This window comes from Blennius ocellaris (assembly GCF_963422515.1).
Source record: "Blennius ocellaris genome assembly, chromosome: 18".
Taxonomy (NCBI): domain Eukaryota; kingdom Metazoa; phylum Chordata; class Actinopteri; order Blenniiformes; family Blenniidae; genus Blennius; species Blennius ocellaris.
Window position 1 is genome coordinate 19,919,659 of NC_137667.1, and position 21,227 is coordinate 19,940,885.

Consider the following 21,227-nt stretch of genomic DNA (forward strand, 5'->3'; position numbering starts at 1 on the left):
TCTAATTCATGTGAACAAATAAACCTGAACAAGATGAAGTTCCCTTGTTTATTGATTTTAAAGCTCCCTGACTGCAGCAATGTGTAAAAACACACCATTCCCCAAAGATCAACCATAAAAAGACCTCTGAACGGTGGAAAAGGAGAAAATTGAGATGAACAACTGAGTTCATGTTGCCACAAACATGTGACCTGGTTCACCTGGAGGGTTCCATAATACTGACACTCCAGCTAGCACTTCGTCCTGGAAACACATCGGCACTTTTTACATGACAATTGGAACTAACAAATGTGTCTATTCATCTGTTTCTTTGCGTCACAATTTGTGAAAAAAAGAGGTCAGAGACACGTCCGGCCCCCAGACCAGCACTGCCCCACTGCTCTAGAGCCAGAGACCTGTACCTTGTCTGCTCTAGAGCCAGAGACCTGTACCTTGTCTGCTCTAGAGCCTGTCGCGCTAAAGGAAGTGTAGAGACAGGAACAGGGGAGCCTGCAGGAGGAAGACTCCAAAAGCTGGATTAATTAACACAACACAAAGTAAAACAGCCTATGAACCCTCCAGGGGAACGTTTGGTTTGTTAAGAGAACAACACTTCATGTTGCAGTGATCATAATGTGTCCACACTTCCTGGTGATCATAATGTGTCCACACTTCCTGGTGATCATAATGTGTCCACACGTCTTGGTGATAATAATGTGTCCACACTTCCTGGTGATCATAATGTGTCCACACTTCTTGGCCATATTCTTGTTTGTTGTTTATTGCACATCTAGTACCTGTGGATGACTTTATGAAAGCTGTTTTTATTGATCTGGAGCCTCAGTCCCCGAGGCTCAGTCCCTGAGCCTCGGGGACTGAGGCTCAGTCCCTGAGCCTCGGTCCTGAGCCTCGGTCCTGAGCCTCGGTCCTGAGCCTCGGTCCTGAGCCTCAGTCCCTGAGCCTCAGTCCCTGAGCCTCGGTCCTGAGCCTCGGTCCTGAGCCTCGGTCCTGAGCCTCAGTCCCTGAGCCTCGGTCCTGAGCCTCGGTCCCGAGCCTCAGTCCCCGAGCCTCGGTCCTGAGCCTCGGTCCTGAGCCTCGGTCCTGAGCCTCAGTCCCCGAGCCTCAGTCCCCGAGCCTTGGTCCTGAGCCTCGGTCCCCGAGCCTCGGTCCGGAGCCTCGGTCAGGAGCCTCGGTCCTGAGCCCGTCAAAGCAGACGCAGGTCGGAGAACATGTCTCCCGGCTCGTTGCACTTCCTCTGACACACACAGGAAGTGATCCACTGCATCTTCCACTGCGTGCTGGAGCCTCCCCTGCAGGTGAAGCTCACCTGGATGATGGTGGACTTGTTGGGCGTGCAGCAGCGTTTGTCAGTGCACACGCCGCAGTACAGCGGTTTGAACCTCTGGGTGCTGGTGCAGCCCGACAGCCTCAGCTTCTCCGCCTTCTGGGCCTGGACCTGGGGCCGACACGTCTTCCCCTTCGCCACCTGCAGGAGGAAACGGGACACTCCCTTCAGATGACTTCTGGGTCGTGTGACACAATAGCATGAACAGAGTTGTACTCTCATCGTCTTCATTCAGAAGTACATTGTTCTTAACTTTGAAATGGGATCCAGGTCTGTCAGTGTTCTTAGTGTGTTGATTAGAATGAAAGGCGTCAAACTGTTATTTCTCCACAACAAACACCAGCAGCTCTCTTCAATGTCTGTGTTTTTCATGTTCAGGTTGGTTTTTCTCAGAAAGGCGTGTTGTTCCCAGTTAGAATTGCAGTGGTCTCCATGGTTACCTTGATGCTCCTCATCACACTCTTGTTGCAGGGTCTCAGCAGGCACAGGCGGCGCTCCTTCCTCATCTCACACTTGCCGTTGTCATTGTTGACGCGCACGGAGATGCCGAGGCCGCAGGTCCTGGAGCAGGGGCTCCAGGGCGTCATCTGCACCAGGCAGTTCTTCTTCCAGGCTAAAGGAGGATCCCTGTAAGCTTTCAGTGTTACAGTTAAAGGGCACCGTGTCAACAACACGCCGCATGAGCAGCTGCCTGCGTTAGCAGCCACTCGCAACAACAGATCTGAAGAGTCTGCAGGTGGCTCTCACCTGGATTGGATCTGTTAGCCTGCTGTTAGCCTGTTAGCCTGCTCTGTTAGCTCTCTTAACCTGCTCTGTTAGTTTTGTTAGCCTGCTCTGTTAGCTTTGTTAGCCTGCTCTGTTAGTTTTGTTAGCCTTCTTTGTTAGCCTGCTCTGTTAGCCTCATAGCCCTCTCCATAAGTGTGTTAGCCTGCTCTGTTAGCTCCATTTGTCTGCTCTGTTAGCCTGTTAGCCCACTCCATTAGCCTGTTAGCCTGCTCTGTTAGCTCTGTAAGCCACCACTATTAGCAGATTCTGTTAGCCCGCTCCATTAGCCTGTTAGCACATTGTGCATTGCCTGCTACCAATGGAAAACCTGTTCTTCATTGAAATTATCTTTTCTACTCTGATCTACTTCAAAGGTTCATTTGTGTATCTTCAAATCTTTTAGGAAATCGTTTAATTGCTTTCATAGCAGTTTGCTAATGTGTTTTAAAAGAGAAGAGATTAATGTGGAGAGTTTTCCATTGATTCTAAATGTTCCATTAGCAGAGGTGAAAGAACAGAGTCCTCTGGAGACCATTCCGGAACCAATCCTATTTGGAATATCTGAGCAATGAGGGTACATAAAAACTCCTGGGGGTCGAGGAGGGAGACCAACCTCAGCTTTTCATGGTCTTAAAATAATATACCCCTGAATCCTGCCATGGAGTTTGTAGTGAGCGCGAGTTATTTGCACCGAACCTGTCAGAGTGCTGACAAAACCGCTATTAAATAAACAACTATATATTTGTTTGTGCATGTTGCTACAGATGCAGCCAGCTAGCGGGACAGTGACTCTCTGACCATCCAATCAGAGGGCTTGAATACACTGACGTCACACTCGGCCTTCTAAAGGGCCCTGAGCCACCAAGATCAAAAGGCAGATTTCTTTACCCGACAACAGGTGATGGCTGGACTGTGATTGGTTAAAAGCTTTAATATGGAAGTTCGTCTCTGGAAGCAGCGCAGCCGGGGAGAAGTGATGAGAAGAAGTGGACAGACCATTTGGAATTAGTTCCTAAGTGTTCATGGACAATATATCATCAACATCAGTCTGTGATTCAGATGTTTGTCTTGGGTCTGCAGAGAAGCCTCGCAGGCCCTGATGGCCGCACTGGTACAACGTCATTTTCAGTAGTTTTCATGGTTTCACTTGGATGCAGATGTTTCCCGTGTGGACTGGAAACTTTTTAAGAATGATAGTTTTGGCTGGTGTGCACACAGTAACTGTGAACCACGATGAGAAACTCTGACGGCTGCTAGGAGAACCGTCATTAGAACCAATGTGAGAACGTGTGATGTGCATGTGAGGCAGAGAAATAACTGAACAATTTGCTCTGAACTGATTGTTGACTTTCTAAACCTGAAGGATTTCTTTTCATGATATTCTGAAGCAGGAGATTCGTTTGAAAGCTTTGACTTGATTCTAATGCGACTGAACTTTCTCATTCAGTTTACATTTTAACAGTTTTTATATTCTGATACTTCTCGCAAAAGTACAGTAAGTCTAACAGAACGTTCGTCAAACTCGACATTTTACTTCTTCATATCCTGATCGCTATAAAAACACCAGTGAAAGACTGAATCATCCATTTCAATCCATATCCTTATAAAATGATGTTTTATGTCCAGAAGCATCATTGAGGTGTTTTTCTTTATCATTGGTCTTTGTTTGACGACTGACTCTCTGGGCCAGCGTCACATGAACACACCTGACATGTAGCTGGTTTCCTGCTGGTGCTTGCTGGGGGCCAGCAGGCCTGCTGGCCTGTTGGCCCTCAGCGGGGCGGGGCCCAGCAGCCCCGCTGGCTTCTGGAGGAAGGCCGGCGTGCAGCCGATGGCTCCGCCGATGCACGTGCACTTGTAGAGGGGGGAAGTCTGGAAGGCCTGGCCGTTCTCGTAGTGGAGCCCGTTCAGGTCGCAGCCCACCGCCATCATGTCTGCAGAGAAGAGAGGGTCAAGGTTCCAGTGCTGAAACGCTGCATTTAAAAGCCCCAGGATGTGTCCTGGACGTTAAAGGAGCCACGGTGGTGAAACGCTGCTGGCAGAACGGCGAGGCACTCACAAGCACACACTCCGACCTCGTACCGCGGCCGGTCGGACGAGAAGTCGCAGTACATGCCCTTGTGCGGGTCGCACACGTCCCTCTCGTTGCACGACTGTCCGACCTGCCGGGCGCAGCTCTTGCAGCAGCCGCAGCCGTCCAGCACGGCGCTGACCCCCGGGGCGCACTGGGCCCTCTGGGGACATCTGCAGGGCCACTGGCAGAACGGCCTCCTCTCCGCTCGGCCACCCTGAGAGGTCAACTGCTCAGTCTGAGCCCTGCTGAGACACTGGGGGGAGGGGGGGGGGCACGACGTGACTCACTGGGACTGCAGCGGCACATGACACTTTATATATATATAAATGGATTTCCAGTCTCTGGCTCGTCTACCTGAGGCCTCCAGTGTCCTGTATATATACACAAGGTCTGTTTGGTCTCATTTCAGATCCACACAAATTGATTCCCTTATTTTCAAATAAATATAATGTTTATGTATATATATAATGTATAATGTTTTTTTTTATTGTTGAGGAGAAAACCAAAAGAAAAAAATACTTTTAGTGAAAAGTCCTGCAAAATGCAAAACAGCCTCAACTTAAACTTTGGAGAATAGTTCAACATTTCTATATTAAAATGTAATGCCTTCTGAAAGTTATATTTACTCTTCTCTTATTTTTGTAAAATCCTCCTAATGTTTTGTAGCATATATCATTTATATTTTGTCTCAAAAGCGCTTCATGTGTTTTCCTGTCTGTGAGATGTAGAGTTCCTCCCAAACAAGCTGTGGGGGGAAAAGGCAGCAGGACGCTGTGCTGGTCTGGCGTGATGTCACCACTCTGTAATTCAACACCAGCCTCATCTTCTCGCTGGCTCCGCCTGATGTAAATAATGTTACTAAAAGACATTTAAAGACTAATTACGTTCAATAAACACAGATATATAAAATTGCTATATACTAGAATATGTTGAAGATGATTCAAAAGTGCAAAGTCAACAGTCTAACATTTCTGGTAAACATTAAATGAGTTTCTGTAAAATCTATTCCGCTAAATAGAATAACACTGTATTATTATGATTTGTTCCAAACTGTACCTACTAGAATCATGAGCTGTAATTTCTTTAACTCTATAATTCACCATATTGCTCTGGATGTTCTTATGAAGACATTTTATGTTCCGAACTAAAGGAAAATAAAAATACAAAATTTGTGAGAGTGAAGCTTTCAAACACCTCTAAGCCCCACAGTAAAGCTAAATACTCTGTAAATTCAGTAACTACTGTGAAAATGAATGGATTCAAACCTATAAAGTTTGACATTAAAGAAATGCAGAAGTCACTACGTATTGTCCAGTCCAGCTCCTGGCAGGACTTCCTTTATTATTAGTCCCTGATTGATCCCCACAAGAGGAATGGACCGATCAGTAGCAGCTAGCTTTAGCCAGAAGGACTGAACATGGCTGGTTTGCTGGTTGTGGTACTCAACATGCACTGAACCCGTCATGTGTTTCACATAGACAATGAACAGGAAGCGGGGAATTGACAGATCCTGTGGATGCACACGGTGTTTCCAGACAAACAACTGATGACTGACTGACAGCCACAGAGGCGACTGTTTGAAAAAGTTCACCCCATTGAAAAAGTGTGTCCAACCACAGGAGACTTGATGAATGTTCAGAGATCTCAGCTTCATGGCTGTACAGTGGTTCCAGTGTTACATCATCGAGTGCAACCCCACATGGCGACACCCAGCTTGTAAACGTTTCCAACTACAGAGGGAAAGAAAACCAAAACGAACTCAACTAAACAAAGAAACAAAGGGTAAATTAAGCTAAATGATAATGCTGGAAGAGGACACAATAGAAGACCTTCAGTCCTACTTGGACGAGTGCTACGACCGTCTGGTCATGTCCAGAGACATGTCCAACACTCCACAGACCTCGTCCAAGAGGAGCCGCGCTGAAAGCTCTCCAACAGTGGATCCTTCTCCATCTAAACAGTTGGAGGACATCCTGGGAGGGAGACGACAGGACAACCAGCCCCCCGTCCACCACCTGGGAGGGAGACGACAGGACAACCAGCCCCCCGTCCACCACCTGGGAGGGAGACGACAGGACAACCAGCCCCCCGTCCACCACCTGGGAGGGAGACGACAGGACAACCAGCGCCCCCCGTCCACCTCCTGGGAGGGAGACGACAGGACAACCAGCCCCCCGTCCACCTCCTGGGAGGGAGACGACAGGACAACCAGCGTCCCCGTCCACCTCCTGGGAGGGAGACGACAGGACAACCAGCGTCCTCGTCCCATCATCACTGAGTTTGAAAACTTCCAGCAGAAAGAAGTGGTGAAGAGCTGCGGCAGAAAATGGAGGGATGATATCTCTCTTCAGAACATCGAGATCACAAACATCTATGGCCCAGATGTTGACGACCTCCTTCTATCACAACTTCTTCACCAGCCTCTCAACACTCTGACAGAACAGTGCAAGTTGGAGGAGACCTCAACATCGCCCTCAGTCCACAATGGACAGAGTTAGTAAAGCACAAAAAGCAGACACTGGGAATCCCCAGATAGAATCCAGCAGTACATGAGTGACTCTGGCCTTTGTGACGCTTGGCGCACCTCTCATCCAACTCTTAAAGAGTACACCTTCTACTCAGCAGTGCACCAGTCCTATTCACACTGAGATTACTTTCTGGAGAGTAAATCACTTTAAAGACCAGCACATGTCTGATGGTAAAGCTCCAGGACCTGACGGTAAAGCTCCAGGACCTGAGGGTAAACCTCCAGGACCTGAGGGGAAAGCTCCAGGACCTGAAGGGAAAGCTCCAGGACCTGATGGTAAACCTCCAGGACCTGAGGGTAAAGCTCCAGGACCTGAGGGGAAAGCTCCAGGACCTGAAGGGAAAGCTCCAGGACCTGATGGTAAACCTCGAGGACCTGATGGTAAAGCTCCAGCACATGTCTGACGGTAAAGCTCCAGGACCTGAAGGGAAAGCTCCAGGACCTGATGGTAAACCTCCAGGACCTGAGGGTAAAGCTCCAGGACCTGATGGTAAAGCTCCAGCACATGTCTGATGGTAAAGCTCCAGGACCTGACGGTGAAGCTCCAGGACCTGAAGGGAAAGCTCCAGGACCTGAAGGGAAAGCTCCAGGACCTGATGGTAAACCTCCAGGACCTGAGGGTAAAGCTCCAGGACCTGAGGGTAAAGCTCCAGGACCTGAGAGGAAAGCTCCAGGACCTGATGGTAAACCTCCAGGACCTGATGGTAAACCTCCAGGACCTGATGGTAAAGCTCCAGCACATGTCTGATGGTAAAGCTCCAGGACCTGACGGTAAAGCTCCAGGACCTGAAGGGAAAGCTCCAGGACCTGATGGTAAACCTCCAGGACCTGAGGGTAAAGCTCCAGGACCTGAGGGTAAAGCTCCAGGACCTGAAGGGAAAGCTCCAGGACCTGATGGTAAACCTCCAGGACCTGATGGTAAACCTCCAGGACCTGATGGTAAAGCTCCAGCACATGTCTGACGGTAAAGCTCCAGGACCTGAAGGGAAAGCTCCAGGACCTGAGGGCAAAGCTCCAGGACCTGACGGTAAAGCTCCAGGACCTGACAGAAAGCTCCAAGACCTGATGGTAAACCTCCAGGACCTGAGGGTAAAGCTCCAGGACCTGAGGGTAAAGCTCCAGGACCTGAAGGGAAAGCTCCAGGACCTGATGGTAAACCTCCAGGACCTGATGGTAAAGCTCCAGGACCTGATGGTAAAGCTCCAGCACATGTCTGACGGTAAAGCTCCAGGACCTGAAGGGAAAGCTCCAGGACCTGATGGTAAACCTCCAGGACCTGATGGTAAAGCTCCAGCACATGTCTGATGGTAAAGCTCCAGGACCTGACGGTAAAGCTCCAGGACCTGAGGGGAAAGCTCCAGGACCTGACGGTAAAGCTCCAGGACCTGACAGAAAGCTCCAGGACCTGACGGTAAAGCTCCAGGACCTGACAGAAAGCTCAAGGACCTGATGGTAAAGCTCTAGCACATGTCTGATGGTAAAGCTCCAGGACCTGACGGTAAACCTCCAGGACCTGAGGGGAAAGCTCCAGGACCTGACGGTAAAGCTCCAGGACCTGAAGGGAAAGCTCCAGGACCTGAAGGGAAAGCTCCAGGACCTGATGGTAAACCTCCAGGACCTGCGGGTAAAGCTCCAGGACCTGAGGGTAAAGCTCCAGGACCTGAAGGGAAAGCTCCAGGACCTGATGGTAAACCTCCAGGACCTGATGGTAAACCTCCAGGACCTGATGGTAAAGCTCCAGCACATGTCTGACGGTAAAGCTCCAGGACCTGAAGGGAAAGCTCCAGGACCTGATGGTAAACCTCCAGGACCTGATGGTAAAGCTCCAGCACATGTCTGATGGTAAAGCTCCAGGACCTGAGGGTAAACCTCCAGGACCTGATGGTAAACCTCCAGGACCTGATGGTAAAGCTCCAGCACATGTCTGACGGTAAAGCTCCAGGACCTGAAGGGAAAGCTCCAGGACCTGATGGTAAACCTCCAGGACCTGATGGTAAAGCTCCAGCACATGTCTGATGGTAAAGCTCCAGGACCTGAGGGTAAAGCTCCAGGACCTGAGGGTAAAGCTCCAGGACCTGAAGGGAAAGCTCCAGGACCTGATGGTAAACCTCCAGGACCTGATGGTAAAGCTCCAGCACATGTCTGATGGTAAAGCTCCAGGACCTGAGGGTAAAGCTCCAGGACCTGAGGGTAAAGCTCCAGGACCTGAAGGGAAAGCTCCAGGACCTGATGGTAAACCTCCAGGACCTGATGGTAAACCTCAAGGACCTGATGGTAAAGCTCCAGCACATGTCTGATGGTAAAGCTCCAGGACCTGACGGTAAAGCTCCAGGACCTGAGGGGAAAGCTCCAGGACCTGACGGTAAAGCTCCAGGACCTGACGGTAAAGCTCCAGGACCTGAGGGGAAAGCTCCAGGACCTGACGGCAAAGCTCCCGGACCTGACGGTAAAGCTCCAGGACCTGAGGGGAAAGCTCCAGGACCTGACGGTAAAGCTCCAGGACCTGAGGGGAAAGCTCCAGGACCTGACGGCAAAGCTCCCGGACCTGACGGTAAAGCTCCAGGACCTGAGGGGAAAGCTCCAGGACCTGACTGAGACACTACTGAATTTTACAAAGAATTTTGGCCTTTAAGATAAGATAAGATAAGATAAGATAAGATACTTTACTCTCACCAATCTATTTTAGAACAGTTGATGAGATCAAAGAATCTTTATCTCTCCTCCACATATGAACTGTGCAAATATCAGTCTTCTTCTTAAACCAGATAAAGATCCTACACTACATCTAGCTATCGCCCAATATCACTAATCAATGTACATCTTAGAATAATTAGTCAAACCTTAGCAAGCAGAATAGAAAAAATTACTCCCCACATAATACACCCTGATCAAAATGGTTCATTAAAGGACGACACTCCACTACCAACACACAGATTAATTAATCTTATAGACCACTCCACTAACAACACACAGATTAATTAATCTTATAGACCACTCCACTAACAACACACACGGATTAATTAATCTTATAGACCACTCCACTAACAACACACACAGATTAATTAATCTTATAGACCACTCCACTAACAACACACACGGATTAATTAATCTTATAGACCACTCCACTAACAACACACACAGATTAATTAATCTTATAGACCACTCCACTACCAACACACAGATTAATTAATCTTACAGACCACTCCACTAACAACACACGCAGATTAATTAATCTTATAGACCATTCCACTAACAACACACACAGATTAATCAATCTTATAGACCACTCCACTAACAACACACACATATTAATTAATCTTATAGACCTCTCCACTAACAACACACACAGATTAATCAATCTTATAGACCACTCCACTAACAACACACACAGATTAATTAATCTTATAGACCACTCCACTAACAACACACACAGATTAATTAATCTTATAGACCTCTCCACTAACAACACACACAGATCAATTAATCTTGTAGACCACTCCACTAACAACACACACAGATTAACTCATCTTATAGACCACTCCACTAACAACACACACAGATTAATTAATCTTATAGACCACTCCACTAGCAACACAGAGATTAATTAATCTTATAGACCACTCCACTAACAACACACACAGATTAATTAATCTTATAGACCACTCCACCAACAACACACACAGATTAATTAATCTTATAGACCACTCCACTAACAACACACACAGATTATTTAATCTTATAGACCACTCCACTAACAACACACACAGATTAATTAATCTTATAGACCACTCCACTAACATTACACAGATGAATTAATCTTATAGACCACTCCACTAACAACACACACAGATTAATTAATCTTATAGACCTCTCCACTAACAACACACACAGATTAATTAATCTTATAGACCACTCCACTAACAACACACACAGATTAATTAATCTTACAGACCACTCCACTAACAACACACACAGATTAATTAATCTTATAGACCACTCCACTAACAACACACACAGATTAATCAATCTTATAGACCACTCCACAAACAACACACACAGATTAATTAATCTTATAGACCACTCCACTAACAACACACAGATGAATTAATCTTATAGATCACTCCACTAACAACACACACAGATTAATCAATCTTATAGACCACTCCACTAACAACACACACAGATTAATTAATCTTATAGACCACTCCACTAGCAACACAAACAGATTAACTAATCGTATAGACCTCTCCACTAACAACACACACAGATTAATTAATCTCATAGACCACCCCACTAACAACACACACAGATTAATCAATCTTATAGACGACTCCACTAACAACACACAGATTAATTAATCTTATAGACCACTCCACTAACAACACACACAGATTAATTAATCTTATAGACCACTCCACTAACAACATACAGATTAATTAATCTTATAGACCACTCCACTAACAACACACACAGATTAATTAATCTTATAGACCACTCCACTAACACACACAGATTAATTAATCTTATAGACCACTCCACTAACACACACAGATTAATTAATCTTATAGACCTCTCCACTAACAACACACACAGATTAATCAATCTTATAGACCTCTCCACTAACAACACACACAGATTAATCAATCTTATAGACCACTCCACTAACAACAACACACAGATTAATTAATCTTATAGACCTCTCCACTAACAACACACACAGATTAATCAATCTTATAGACCACTCCACTAACAACACACACAGATTAATCAATCTTATAGACCACTCCACTAACAACACACACATATTAATTAATCTTATAGACCTCTCCACTAACAACACACACAGATTAATCAATCTTATAGACCACTCCACTAACAACACACACAGATTAATCAATCTTATAGACCACCCCACTAACAACACACACAGATTAATCAATCTTATAGACGACTCCACTAACAACACACAGATTAATTAATCTTATAGACCACTCCACTAACAACACACACAGATTAATTAATCTTATAGACCACTCCACTAACAACACACACAGATTAATTAATCTTATAGACCACTCCACTAACACACACAGATTAATTAATCTTATAGACCACTCCACTAACACACACAGATTAATTAATCTTATAGACCTCTCCACTAACAACACACACAGATTAATCAATCTTATAGACCACTCCACTAACAACAACACACAGATTAATTAATCTTATAGACCTCTCCACTAACAACACACACAGATTAATCAATCTTATAGACCACTCCACTAACAACACACACAGATTAATCAATCTTATAGACCACTCCACTAACAACACACACATATTAATTAATCTTATAGACCTCTCCACTAACAACACACACAGATTAATCAATCTTATAGACCACTCCACTAACAACACACACAGATTAATCAATCTTATAGACCACCCCACTAACAACACACACAGATTAATCAATCTTATAGACGACTCCACTAACAACACACAGATTAATTAATCTTATAGACCACTCCACTAACAACACACACAGATTAATTAATCTTATAGACCACTCCACTAACAACACACAGATTAATTAATCTTATAGACCACTCCACTAACAACACACACAGATTAATTAATCTTATAGACCACTCCACTAACAACACACAGATTAATTAATCTTATAGACCACTCCACTAACAACACACAGATTAATTAATCTTATAGACCACTCCACTAACAACACACACAGATTAATTAATCTTATAGACCACTCCACTAACACACACAGATTAATTAATCTTATAGACCACTCCACTAACAACATACACAGATTAATTAATCTTATAGACCACTGCCACCAGAATAAACAAAAGACCATTATCACCTCCTGAGATGCAGAAAAAGCTTTTGATAGGGTAAACTGGACATTTCTACTCGCTACACTACGGAGATTTGGATTTGAATAAAATGACCTCTCCTGGATTAAAACATTGTACACCTCACCCAGTGCCTGTGTTAAAACAAATGATCAAACTTCCTCAAGAAGAAAAAGTTCACCCCATTGAAAAAGTGTGTCCAACCACAGGAGACTTGATGAATGTTCAGAGATCTCAGCTTCATGGCTGTACAGTGGTTCCAGTGTTACATCACCGAGTGCAACCCCACATGGCGACACCCAGCTTGTAAACGTTTCCAACTACAGAGGGAAAGAAAACCAAAACGAACTCAACTAAACAAAGAAACAAAGGGTAAATGAAGCTAAATGATACCGCCGGAAGAGGACACAATAGAAGACCTTCAGTCCTACTTGGACGAGTGCTACGACCGTCTGGTCATGTCCAGAGACATGTCCAACACTCCACAGACCTCGTCCAAGAGGAGCCGCGCTGAAAGCTCTCCAACAGTGGATCCTTCTCCATCTAAACAGTTGGAGGACATCCTGGGAGGGAGACGACAGGACAACCAGCCCCCCGTCCACCACCTGGGAGGGAGACGACAGGACAACCAGCCCCCCGTCCACCACCTGGGAGGGAGACGACAGGACAACCAGCCCCCCGTCCACCACCTGGGAGGGAGACGACAGGACAACCAGCGCCCCCCGTCCACCTCCTGGGAGGGAGACGACAGGACAACCAGCCCCCCGTCCACCTCCTGGGAGGGAGACGACAGGACAACCAGCGTCCCCGTCCACCTCCTGGGAGGGAGACGACAGGACAACCAGCGTCCTCGTCCCATCATCACTGAGTTTGAAAACTTCCAGCAGAAAGAAGTGGTGAAGAGCTGCGGCAGAAAATTGAGGGATGATATCTCTCTTCAGAACATCGAGGTCACAAACATCTATGGCCCAGATGTTGACGACCTCCTTCTATCACAACTTCTTCACCAGCCTCTCAACACTCTGACAAAACAGTGCAAGTTGGAGGAGACCTCAACATCGCCCTCAGTCCACAATGGACAGAGTTAGTAAAGCACAAACAGCAGACACTGGGAATCCCCAGATAGAATCCAGCAGTACATGAGTGACTCTGGCCTTTGTGACGCTTGGCGCACCTCTCATCCTACTCTTAAAGAGTACACCTTCTACTCAGCAGTGCACCAGTCCTATTCACTCTTAGATTACTTTCTGGAGAGTAAATCACTTTAAAGACCAGCACATGTCTGACGGTAAAGCTCCAGGACCTGAGGGGAAAGCTCCAGGACCTGAGGGGAAAGCTCCAGGACCTGACGGTAAACCTCCAGGACCTGAGGGGAAAGCTCCAGGACCTGAGGGGAAAGCTCCAGGACCTGACGGTAAAGCTCCAGGACCTGAAGGGAAAGCTCCAGGACCTGATGGTAAACCTCCAGGACCTGAGGGTAAAGCTCCAGGACCTGAGGGTAAAGCTCCAGGACCTGAAGGGAAAGCTCCAGGACCTGATGGTAAACCTCCAGGACCTGATGGTAAAGCTCCAGCACATGTCTGACGGTAAAGCTCCAGGACCTGAAGGGAAAGCTCCAGGACCTGATGGTAAACCTCCAGGACCTGATGGTAAAGTTGCAGCACATGTCTGATGGTAAAGCTCCAGGACCTGACGGTAAAGCTCCAGGACCTGAGGGGAAAGCTCCAGGACCTGACGGTAAAGCTCCAGGACCTGACGGTAAAGCTCCAGGACCTGACAGAAAGCTCAAGGACCTGATGGTAAAGCTCCAGCACATGTCTGATGGTAAAGCTCCAGGACCTGACGGTAAAGCTCCAGGACCTGAGGGGAAAGCTCCAGGACCTGAGGGGAAAGCTCCAGGACCTGAGGGGAAAGCTCCAGGACCTGATGGTAAACCTCCAGGACCTGATGGTAAAGCTCCAGCACATGTCTGATGGTAAAGCTCCAGGACCTGAGGGTAAACCTCCAGGACCTGATGGTAAAGCTCCAGGACCTGAGGGGAAAGCTCCAGGACCTGAGGGGAAAGCTCCAGGACCTGAGGGGAAAGCTCCAGGACCTGACGGTAAAGCTCCAGGACCTGAGGGGAAAGCTCCAGGACCTGACGGCAAAGCTCCCGGACCTGACGGTAAAGCTCCAGGACCTGAGGGGAAAGCTCCAGGACCTGACGGTAAAGCTCCAGGACCTGACGGTAAAGCTCCAGGACCTGAGGGGAAAGCTCCAGGACCTGATGGTAAAGCTCCAGGACCTGACTGAGACACTACTGAATTTTACAAAGAATTTTGGCCTTTAAGATAAGATAAGATAAGATAAGATAAGATAAGATACTTTACTCTCACCAATCTACTTTAGAACAGTTGATGAGATCAAAGAATCTTTATCTCTCCTCCACATATGAACTAAAGATCCTACACTACATCTAGCTATCGACCAATATCACTAATCAATGTACATCTTAGAATAATTAGTCAAACATTAGCAAGCAGAATAGAAAAAATTACTCCCCACATAATACACCCTGATCAAAGTGGTTCATTAAAGGACGACACTCCACTACCAACACACAGATTAATTAATCTTATAGACCACTCCACTACCAACACACAGATTAATTAATCTTATAGACCACTCCACTAACAACACACAGATTAATCAATCTTATAGACCACTCCACTAACAACACACACAGATTAATTAATCTTATAGACCACTCCACTAACAACACACACAGATTAATTAATTTTATAGACCACTCCACTAACAACACACACAGATTAATTAATCTTATAGACCACTCCACTAACAACACACAGATTAATTAATCTTATAGACCACTCCACTAACAACACACGCAGATTAATCAATCTTATAGACCACTCCACTAACAACACACAGATCAATTAATCTTATAGACCACTCCACTAACAACACACACAGATTAATCAATCTTATAGACCACTCCACTAACAACACACACATATTAATTAATATTATAGACCACTCCACTAACAACACACGCAGATTGATTAATCTTATAGACCTCTCCACTAACAACACACACAGATTAATCAATCTTATAGACCACTCCACTAACAACACACACAGATTAATTAATCTTATAGACCACTCCACTAACAACACACACAGATTAATTAATCTTAGAGACCACTCCACTAGCAACACACACAGATTAATTAATCTTATAGACCACTCAACTAACAACACACAGATTAATTAATCTTATTGACCACTCCACTAACAACACACAGATTAATTAATCTTATAGACCACTCCACTAACAACACACACAGATTAATTAATCTTATAGACCACTCCACTAACAACACACAGATTAATTAATCTTATAGACCACTCCACTAACAACACACGCAGATTGATTAATCTTATAGACCTCTCCACTAACAACACACACAGATTAATCAATCTTATAGACCACTCCACTAACAACACACACAGATTAATTAATCTTATAGACCACTCCACTAACAACACACACAGATTAATTAATCTTAGAGACCACTCCACTAGCAACACACACAGATTAATTAATCTTATAGACCACTCAACTAACAACACACAGATTAATTAATCTTATTGACCACTCCACTAACAACACACAGATTAATTAATCTTATAGACCACTCCACTAACAACACACACAGATTAATTAATCTTATAGACCACTCCACTAACAACACACAGATTAATTAATCTTATAGACCACTCCACTAACAACACACACAGATTAATTAATCTTATAGACCTCTCCACTAACAACACACACAGATTAATTAATCTTATAGACCACTCCACTAACAACACACGCAGATTGATTAATCTTATAGACCACTCCACTAACAACACACAGATTAATCAATCTTATAGACCACTCCACTAACAACACACACAGATTAATTAATCTTATAGACCACTCCACTAACAACACACACAGATTAATTAATTTTATAGACCACTCCACTAACAACACACACAGATTAATTAATCTTATAGACCACTCCACTAACAACACACAGATTAATTAATCTTATAGACCACTCCACTAACAACACACGCAGATTAATCAATCTTATAGACCACTCCACTAACAACACACAGATCAATTAATCTTATAGACCACTCCACTAACAACACACACAGATTAATCAATCTTATAGACCACTCCACTAACAACACACACATATTAATTAATATTATAGACCACTCCACTAACAACACACGCAGATTGATTAATCTTATAGACCTCTCCACTAACAACACACACAGATTAATCAATCTTATAGACCACTCCACTAACAACACACACAGATTAATTAATCTTATAGACCACTCCACTAACAACACACACAGATTAATTAATCTTAGAGACCACTCCACTAGCAACACACACAGATTAATTAATCTTATAGACCACTCAACTAACAACACACAGATTAATTAATCTTATTGACCACTCCACTAACAACACACAGATTAATTAATCTTATAGACCACTCCACTAACAACACACACAGATTAATTAATCTTATAGACCACTCCACTAACAACACACAGATTAATTAATCTTATAGACCACTCCACTAACAACACACGCAGATTGATTAATCTTATAGACCTCTCCACTAACAACACACACAGATTAATCAATCTTATAGACCACTCCACTAACAACACACACAGATTAATTAATCTTATAGACCACTCCACTAACAACACACACAGATTAATTAATCTTAGAGACCACTCCACTAGCAACACACACAGATTAATTAATCTTATAGACCACTCAACTAACAACACACAGATTAATTAATCTTATTGACCACTCCACTAACAACACACAGATTAATTAATCTTATAGACCACTCCACTAACAACACACACAGATTAATTAATCTTATAGACCACTCCACTAACAACACACAGATTAATTAATCTTATAGACCACTCCACTAACAACACACACAGATTAATTAATCTTATAGACCTCTCCACTAACAACACACACAGATTAATTAATCTTATAGACCACTCCACTAACAACACACACAGATTAATTAATCTTATAGACCACTCCACTAACAACACACAGATTAATTAATCTTATAGACCTCTCCACTAACAACACACACAGATCAATTAATCTTATAGACCACTCCACTACCAACACACAGATTAATTAATCTTATAGACCACTCCACTAACAACACACAGATTAATCAATCTTATAGACCACTCCACTAACAACACACACAGATTAATTAATCTTATAGACCACTCCACTAACAACACACACAGATTAATTAATTTTATAGACCACTCCACTAACAACACACACAGATTAATTAATCTTATAGACCACTCCACTAACAACACACAGATTAATTAATCTTATAGACCACTCCACTAACAACACACGCAGATTAATCAATCTTATAGACCACTCCACTAACAACACACACAGATTAATTAATCTTATAGACCACTCCACTAACAACACACAGATTAATTAATCTTATAGACCACTCCACTAACAACACACGCAGATTGATTAATCTTATAGACCTCTCCACTAACAACACACACAGATTAATTAATCTTATAGACCACTCCACTAACAACACACACAGATTAATTAATCTTATAGACCACTCCACTAACAACACACAGATGAATTAATCTTATAGACCACTCCACTAACAACACACACAGATTAATTAATCTTATAGACCTCTCCACTAACAACACACACATATTAATTAATCTTATAGACCACTCCACTAACAACACACACAGATTAATTAATCTTACAGACACTCCACTAACAACACACACAGATTAATTAATCTTATAGACCACTCCACTAACAACACACACAGATTAATTAATCTTATAGACCACTCCACTAACAACACACAGATTAATTAATCTTATAGACCACTCCACTAACAACACACGCAGATTGATTAATCTTATAGACCTCTCCACTAACAACACACACAGATTAATTAATCTTATAGACCACTCCACTAACAACACACACAGATTAATTAATCTTATAGACCACTCCACTAACAACACACAGATGAATTAATCTTATAGACCACTCCACTAACAACACACACAGATTAATTAATCTTATAGACCTCTCCACTAACAACACACACATATTAATTAATCTTATAGACCACTCCACTAACAACACACACAGATTAATTAATCTTACAGACACTCCACTAACAACACACACAGATTAATTAATCTTATAGACCACTCCACTAACAACACACACAGATTAATCAATCTTATAGACCACTCCACTAACACACACAGATGAATTAATCTTATAGACCACTCCACTAACAACACACAGATTAATTAATCTTATAGACCACTCCACTAACAACACACACAGATTAATTAATCTTATAGACCACTCCACTAACAACACACACAGATTAATCAATCTGCCACCAGAATAAACAAAAGACCATTATCACCTCCTGAGATGCAGAAAAAGCTTTTGATAGGGTAAACTGGACATTTCTACTCGCTACACTACGGAGATTGGGATTTGAATAAAATGACCTCTCCTGGATTCAAACATTGTACACCTCACCCAGTGCCTGTGTTAAAACAAATGATCAAACGTCCTCAAGGTTCAATCTTGAGAGAGGCCTGGGGGGTGAAGGGGGGTTGTGTGGGGGAGGGTCTGCTCTGGGTTGGGGGTGGTTCCGCTGGGGTGGGGGTGGGGGGGGTCTGGCCCTGGTGGCCTCAGGCCCCGGGGTGGTACTGCGGGCCCCCCCATAACAGTTCCAACCACACCCAGTGGACAAACCACACACACACACACACACACACACACACACACACACACACACACACACACACACACACACACACACACACACACACACACACACACACACACACACACACACACACACACACACTTCCACTCCTCATTCATGAGATTTGCTGCTGATTTTTCTTGTTTTCTGCTTTTGTTCTTTCAATGATCAAAATCATGCTTTTGTTTTGTTTTGTGTTGTTTTGTTTTTGCTTTTGTTATTATGGTTGTTGTTTTTAGTTTTGTGCCTACCTGCTATTTGATAGTCTTCATGTTCAGTCATGTTCCTGTCTAGATAGAGCTGCTCAGGCTGTTTTAGTCTCATAGCAGTTGGATAAAGGCAGTGACATGGGAGAGTCTTCGTCTCTTCCTGTTGCCAGAGCACAAACTGTTGTGACATCACAAGTTCTCAATCACATCATATTGTCTGCTGAACAGGACAAGGCGGGAAAAAAGAGAATGTAGATATGATTCTATTCCTGAAGAAAACATGGAAACTCCCAGCAGGGAACACAAGCTGCACTGATGCTGTTAATTATAATGATGATGAAGAGACTTACCTTCATTTTAATATACTTTATCTATGAAGACATTTTCAGTTTCACTTTTTGACGTCATTGAAAGAAATGTGCAGTATTTTTTTATTAGCTATAAAACAACCTAAACATTAAGCAGGACCAGTGTATATTATTTAGTAGTAGGTAGTAGTAACCGATTGGGATTTTTTTTTTAAACTTTTCTTGAAAAATGTAAGTAAAACAAAAATTATCCGATTAAAAAAAAAAAATGTTATTCATTTAAATCAAAATTAATAGTTAAAAAAACACCCGCAACAGCCAATCCAACACTGTCTGAATGAAAAGGAGCAGAAGAGAAGCTCAGTTTTATGAAATCTGCTCCTTTAGTACCTTACAATCACTGTTCATCCACTTTCCTTCATAGTCACTATTAGATTTGTATGGTGAACCCAAATAAGGTTTTGATTCAAATTGTGCTTTGAGCTTCTCCATACCTCCTGTTGGAAAGTTCTGAATCCTAGTTTCACTCGTCTGGCCTCTGCAGGTCTGTTTCAAAGTGTGACCCCGGACTAAAAGCTTGATTGGACAGTTGGAGTGTCTTTGGGACCTCCACTGTTCTGATGGTTTCCTGTTGTTTTGTGTTTGCTGAGATGAAATCCACTCCAGGCTCCACTGTCGCTCCACATCTCTGCTCAGAGCCTCTGAAGGTCACAGTGTTATTCCAAACATCTGAAGCCTGTCTGCAAGGTCGACCTCATTGAGCTCAATTCACGGTGTGAAAACGGCTCCGAGTCCAGTCTGCATTAGCAGCTCTCAACTCCACTCCTGTAACACTCTGTATGCTAATCACTCATCATTACAGTGTGTGTGTGTGTGTGTGTGTGTGTGTGTGTGTGTGTGTGTGTGTCTGACCTGTTGAGCGAGGATGAGCAGCAGTGGAGGACAGAGCAGGGAGAGCATCTTCCAGGCTGGAGCTTGTCTGAGCTCCAGGAGACTCTTTGGGGGACGAGGCAGCATGAAGGTGGGGTCAGCCACGTGGGGTGTGTGTGTGTGCTGGGGGTGGGGGGGGGGGGGGGGGGGGGGGGGGGGGGTGAGCAAGCTGACCGAGCAGGGACAAAGCTCCCTTCTGTCTCCTCTCCAAACACACCTTTCCACATCTCAGCGATTCCGAGGGGAAATATTTGTCTTCATAACGAGCAGCAGCTCGAGGCC

The 21,227-nt window shown here is 44.2% G+C and overlaps 1 protein-coding gene across 1 annotated transcript; it reads right to left on the reverse strand.

The window, feature by feature from the left end:
• Window positions 1-23: 23 nt before the first annotated feature.
• Window positions 24-21,023, reverse strand: ccn6 (cellular communication network factor 6). The gene is made up of 6 exons (XM_080513737.1): window positions 20,928-21,023; window positions 4,149-4,416; window positions 3,796-4,023; window positions 1,765-1,958; window positions 426-1,465; window positions 24-395 (listed from the first exon to the last, which is right to left on the reverse strand). Exons 1-5 carry the CDS (start codon window positions 20,973-20,975, stop codon window positions 1,184-1,186), a joined length of 1,020 nt encoding a protein of 339 aa, XP_080369863.1. The 5' UTR covers window positions 20,976-21,023; the 3' UTR covers window positions 24-395; window positions 426-1,183.
• Between the last annotated feature and the right edge of the window lie 204 nt (window positions 21,024-21,227).